The following is a 5,978-nucleotide window of genomic DNA, read 5'->3' on the forward strand; positions in this document are numbered from 1 at the left end:
TTCAACGTGCCAAAGGATTCGTTGTGCGGGAATCTAGCTCAAGTTTTTCGTGGGGGAAAAGTTATAAATGATTAAATAATGCTTAATTCATAGTTTTCTATTCAATGATTGATTCTCATATTGAATTACTTCTGCGAGTTTGGATTTTCGTAAATATCAGTCCTTCATGTAGTAATCATAGTAATTTTACAAACCACGACATTTTTTATAGAGCACCGTGAAAATTCGCCGATTTCTGGCGCCATAGATCGGCACTTAACCTCAAAGCCATAGGAGCTGAGCGTCAAAAGAGGCCGGAATTTGGCAGGGACTGCAACTGCCGTGACAGCTCGTTACTGCAACCAATTTCCGATAAGGGTTCCGTGTTGTGGTCGTTCTCTGGCCCGTCACAATTGTGCCGAATCAGCAGCCCTCCGCCAGGAACTAGTCCGTCGATAATAGAAATTAGGACGTCAGAAAAAAGGCGCACGAAAGAAACACGACCGGACTCCGCGTTAGGACTGATGTAGAGAGATGTTCTACTAGGTTATAACGAGAGGTTATATTAAATGTAACAAAATCATTATTTGTTAACTTAATTAATGTTATTATAAATATTTTAAATTACGAAAAGTTTAGCAATAATTTGGTTTTTGTCATATTTTGGTAAATGATTGGACGAGTTAAATATTGGACAAAATTTCTGGTCTCACTCGAGCCGGTGACCGTGCAGGTATAACTCTGCTAGCATATCGTTTTAGGCATAACACTGTATGTATAACACTATGTATAACACTATGTATAACACTGCAATGTATAACACTGTAGGAGCAGTGCTTTCACCCGTTCAGGCAAGCAGTCAAGCACACCTCGTCACGTGTGCTGTTATTGAGGTGACCGGCTGAAGGAGTAAATATGAAGTAACAGTTGTTGGTCGTAAAGTAAGAGGCCTGTGAACATTGACTGGACAGCCAACAAATGCTGAGGCAAGTCTCGGTAAAGCCGCCTATGATGTATGCAGGATGGGACATGTTTTTCGAGGTAACAAGTTCTAGTTGTGCCCTACAAGCGCCTTGGTTGGGCTCGTTCTCATGGCTATGAATAAAACCAAACTCAAATCTGAATTTAAGTTTAGATCCCTGAAGCTCGTAAGACCTTCGTGTTCGTTCGATGGGTGAGTGCGTTAGAGTCAGTTACACTATACCACGCAAACAGAACGCATGTCTGATATTATGCTCAGAGATTTGTATGAACAACCGCCGTAAACCTCCGAGTTAAAAACATGTCATGGTGTCTAAATTGATTTGTGGCCTTAGCAGCTGTCGATGAACACGACATTTGAATAAGACTGCTAGCTTGGAGTTTCGTGAACAAAAACGTTGGTATTGATTCAAAATATTGCCAAAAAAACTTGAAAATCCGGGGAAAGTAATCCAAATTTTTTATGTATTACAAGACGACAGGTCTCAAGAACACGTGGGTTCGTGACAAAAAAAATATTAGTCACAACCTCTGGATGAATCAAGATTCAACCCAAGCTCAACCTGAATTATAGAGCTTAGGCTAGCCAGAGCGAGTGTATAAAAACCAATACACATTCATGACATGATTCTCGAGAGAATCGTGCGAGTTGTCTCCACCGTGAGTTATAAGGAATAATTTTCGGCTGCATTTCATTCTGTGATGGTCGAATGCAGCACGCGTTGCGTTGCAGTTAAAGAACATCGCAACATGAGTGGCATACGCGTAACATTGCCGAATAATAGATTTTTTGGGCAATTCACACTACAAAATACTGAAGGCATTACAAGACGAACTTACGACAGGTGGTATGTTGCAAGGCTTCAGAGAGCCTGCAGCAGCCAAATTAGCATTTGGGGGCACCTCATCCTGCATCCAAATTAGTAACTTGTGAATTCAGGAGTTTGTGGGTGTGTGAAGGTATTACAGGTAAAAATATTAAATGATTTTTTATAACAGTTTACATTTTTTGCAGGAAGTAAAAGATTACTACACTGTCGAATAAAATACCAGGCCGAATATTTAAATGAATTTTATGTGCAGAAGAGCTACCCACATCCGTATTAAAGTTAGATCAGGACTAAATTTCTGTATCCCAAGATGGAGCACCAATTCTTTACCCTGATTATTTCAAGGAAAGGTGATTCGTTTCCATGCATTCTTACTGACGTATTACTTTCCTTGAATTGAGAACCACGAGTCCAGCCAATAAATTTGTATTTGCTATCAGTATAAATCTACATCAGGGGCCATGCATTCAAATTCGATCCAGGGGACGAAAGCCTGTGTAGGAAACGAGGACCAATATCGGCCCATCTGCCTAATATTTCCATTTGGAATCAGTGATTGTGAGTAGGTCGAGCTTCCTATGCTGCAATGATATTGGCAGGTGGGATCTTTGCTTCTGATCAGCTGGGTTTATTCGGATGCAGATCTCAAGGAGAAAATGATTGCTCCTTCAACCTAAAACTGAGTCTTCAAAATTTTCTGGTGGTGCATGCTGAACACCGAACACGTTGATTGGTTTTCATTTAAGAATATCTGTAATTTCGAGTAGAGAGGCAATTAATTTGCTGCGTATAACAACAAACTATAGTTAATCTCAACCGAAATGAGGTTCCCACTACTTCTAAGATTCCGAAAGTCTTTGGAATTAACAGAAGTTGGTTTCCAGTGGCCATGCAGCCTTTTAGCGGAGCTTTCCTTTATGTTGGGCGAGAGTTTTAATCTTGGCTTGAAATACAGGAATGTTTTGGGAATGCAATTTATGCTCGAGTGTTGGAAGTTAGGGGGCAGTAATGTTGGTGGCGAACGTCACTTGATATTCTGCAGCGGCCCCTGCCAGGACAATGAAAAACTGCAAGCGTCATTGCGTGAATTCAAAACACATGCAAGTCCTGAACCGCCCCGGAAATGTGATATTGACGACAAGCAGCGCACAATTGGCTTTATTTGAAAGATTTGGCGAGCATCGCCCGGGAAATGGCTTCGTTCAAACTATATTACATTTCAACGGACCCAAGACCGCTTTGCAGATCTATGGTTTGATGAGAACGTTTTTCAGTATATCATTGATATATTTTATATTTGTGAAACATATTTTTCGCTCTGTGTATATAGGAAATTTTTCTTGACTAAAAATCTCAAATGAGGTTTCCGTAATTAAATTAAACAATTATTGCTCTTTTGGGAGGAATTGTTAAGATTTTTCGGAAACAGGTTTATATGACAATCTTGCTGAGCTTTTTATATAGGCTATTAAAGATGGCGAAAATTATGCGCGCCTGATCTGGACCATGCTTCCAGGATTGCCTCTTTAATAAAAAATATCCAACATTACTGAACTTAATGCACAAATAATATTACTTGCACGCTTCGCACCTCATTTAATTCCGGCGTAAAGCTTCGGGCAGGTACCGTGACTTTGAATTAAGAAACTCGACGTCGTAATAAAATTTTTGGCTCCTGGTGACATCACGACACGGAATTTTGTTCGAGACTATATAAGTTCTCCACCGTAATTTTTTGTCATTAAACAAACAGGTTTTGTGTCGGCAAAATGCAGGCTTTCAACTGGGGCTCTGGCAGTGGATGCGACGAGGCAGCGCGTGAAGCATGATTAAAAATAATCAAGCGAGGCCCGTAAAGTAATTTTTGTCTGCTTGGCGATGTTTTCGAGGTGGTGTCGAGATGGACACGAGTTTACGAGGCAGGATGTTTACGTTTAGGAAATTTGCATTTCTAGGTAATTCATTTCTCCGGCCGCAGAGATTGCGCGAGCGCTGTCGCCTAACCTCGCAGTGACTGAGGTGAGAACAGTAAACTGTATTCACTGAACATGATTCATCTAGAGATCGACGCATTCCAATGAGAAACATGCGTAAATCACGCAATGAAATTGCCGTTTCCTTTTTTTATTTATGATATATTTTTTACAAAAATAAATTAAAAATTGCTTATTCATATGGACATTATGAATATTTATCCAAATTTGCATTCTTTTGAAATTTCAACAAATTAGTGCTCGCGATTTACGCTCATCATAATTTTCCCGCATAAGAGTGCTGCGTGTTGCTCCTGCAACTCGCAACATAATTTCCGGCATGCGTGTTGCAGGAGCTCACGTGTTGCTCTGGTGGCGCCTGCGCTGTAGGGCCCGAAGCTTCTATGCTTCTCATACACAAATTTCTGGCGGCGAAACAAAGCAGGGTTGTAGGGATTGCATGCATGAAGTTCTTCATCATTAAAAGCTCATACGACAACGAGTCCCAGAGTCTTAAAAGGGCTTCACAAAGAAGCACGCTCTAAGGGGAGGCTTGCTTTTGTTGTCCTTGTTCTAAAGGCTTTGTTTAGAAGACGCGCCCGCATATTCCAAATTGCTTTTGGTCATTACCTGTTCCCAGCTAAGACAGTCCAAGCTGTAGCGGGGACCTGCATCCTCAGGGTATAGTTATTTATATAATATCTTATCCAACAATTAATACACATTTTCCATCATCCATCTACAGCTTTGAATGGATTGCATGCTTGCACTTCATGTATATTGCATGACAATATACATGATATTCCTCGAAAAACATCACTTGAGCGATATTAAGTATACAGTCGTATACATGTTTTGATGGCTACAGTTTTTCCGTACGAAGTTTTTGGAATAATTTTTTGAGATATCTCAACCCATCCTTGAAAAGAGACCTCTTGTCCAATAGACCCAGCTAACTAAATACGAGTATGTCATGTTATGAGCTTCACTGTTCAGTATGGAAACGCAGCAAAAACAAAATGAAATTGTGGAAAACGGAGCGAGTGAAATGAAATTACTCTCTTGGTAGCCCAAGAATTGTTCGAGAGAGCGTAGACGTTACGAAAACATGACATTATCCATTGATCTTAGAGACACGATGCTTCAAAGTTTATTGGTGCAAAATGCGCACACATGAAACTCAGTTTTTGAGGATAGGATTGAAATTTATTCTTATAAAATCCTCTTCGACGATCAACCGTTACATTGCAACATTCATTTAGGAGAGATTGATGGGTGAAATTCCTTTGTGAATCAAGGTCACATAAAATCTGGAAAACAAATAGTTGAACGATTAAACAATCGATTTTTGCTATCTAATGTTAGGAGATCGCGAAGTTGCCTGTATCAGATGACCATAACAACTCCCTTCCAAATAATTCCTCTAGAAACAACCACACAAGCACTTTACTCCCATAAGGTCCATACTCAAGCCTCCCAGCCACTCCAACTATTCCTCTCCCAACAACCCCACTCCCAACAACCCGACTCCCAACAACCCCACTCCCAACAACCCCACTCCCAACAACCCCACTCCCAACAACCCCACTCCCAACAACCCCACTCCCAACAACCCCACTCCCAACAACCCCACACCCAACAACCCCACTCCCAACAACCCCCCTGTCAGAAGTCCCAGTCCCGCGCGTCTCTCCCTCCAGCCAATTTCCCCATGACCCATCGAAGCTCGGAGCCTCTCGAGCGAGCTGCTGCATCTCTCACTGAGCAATTTGTCAGGTCACAAAAACCATTAGTATAACAGACCAAAGCAAACCCCCGCCGCTGCCAGGCTTGTTGAAGCGATCACCCGAGCCTTGCAGCCCAGACAAACCGGCCTGACCAGTCCGCGGCCACCAGAGCTACAGGCTTGTTAGTGGAGACTGCCTAGCGCAGCCAAACCTTAGTATGGGCAAGACCCTGCCTACCCCAAGCAACCCTAAGTATAGCTAGGCATATTCCTGCCTAGTCTAGGCAAGATGTTTTCAAGTGCAGGAAAGACAGTCTAGCGCACACAAACCTTAGCAAGTTAGCATAGGCAAGACCTTGCCTACCCCAGGCGAACTTGAGTAAAAGCAAGACTCTGCATACCCTAGGTAAACCTTATTACAGGCAAGACCTTGCCTACCTCAGGCAAGACATTTTCAAAGGCAGGCAAGACAGCGTCTGGCTCATGTGA

General features: G+C 42.0%; 1 protein-coding gene across 1 annotated transcript; it reads left to right on the top strand.

The window, feature by feature from the left end:
* The first annotated feature begins 1,076 nt into the window (after window positions 1-1,076).
* On the top strand, window positions 1,077-5,478 carry LOC108676129 (sporozoite surface protein 2-like). The gene is made up of 2 exons (XM_018164169.1): window positions 1,077-1,153; window positions 5,223-5,478. Exons 1-2 carry the CDS (start codon window positions 1,077-1,079, stop codon window positions 5,476-5,478), a joined length of 333 nt encoding a protein of 110 aa, XP_018019658.1.
* The last annotated feature ends 500 nt before the right edge of the window (window positions 5,479-5,978 follow it).

The sequence above is a fragment of the Hyalella azteca genome, unplaced genomic scaffold, assembly GCF_000764305.2.
Source record: "Hyalella azteca isolate HAZT.00-mixed unplaced genomic scaffold, Hazt_2.0.2 contig12444, whole genome shotgun sequence".
Classification (NCBI taxonomy): Eukaryota; Metazoa; Arthropoda; class Malacostraca; order Amphipoda; family Hyalellidae; genus Hyalella; species Hyalella azteca.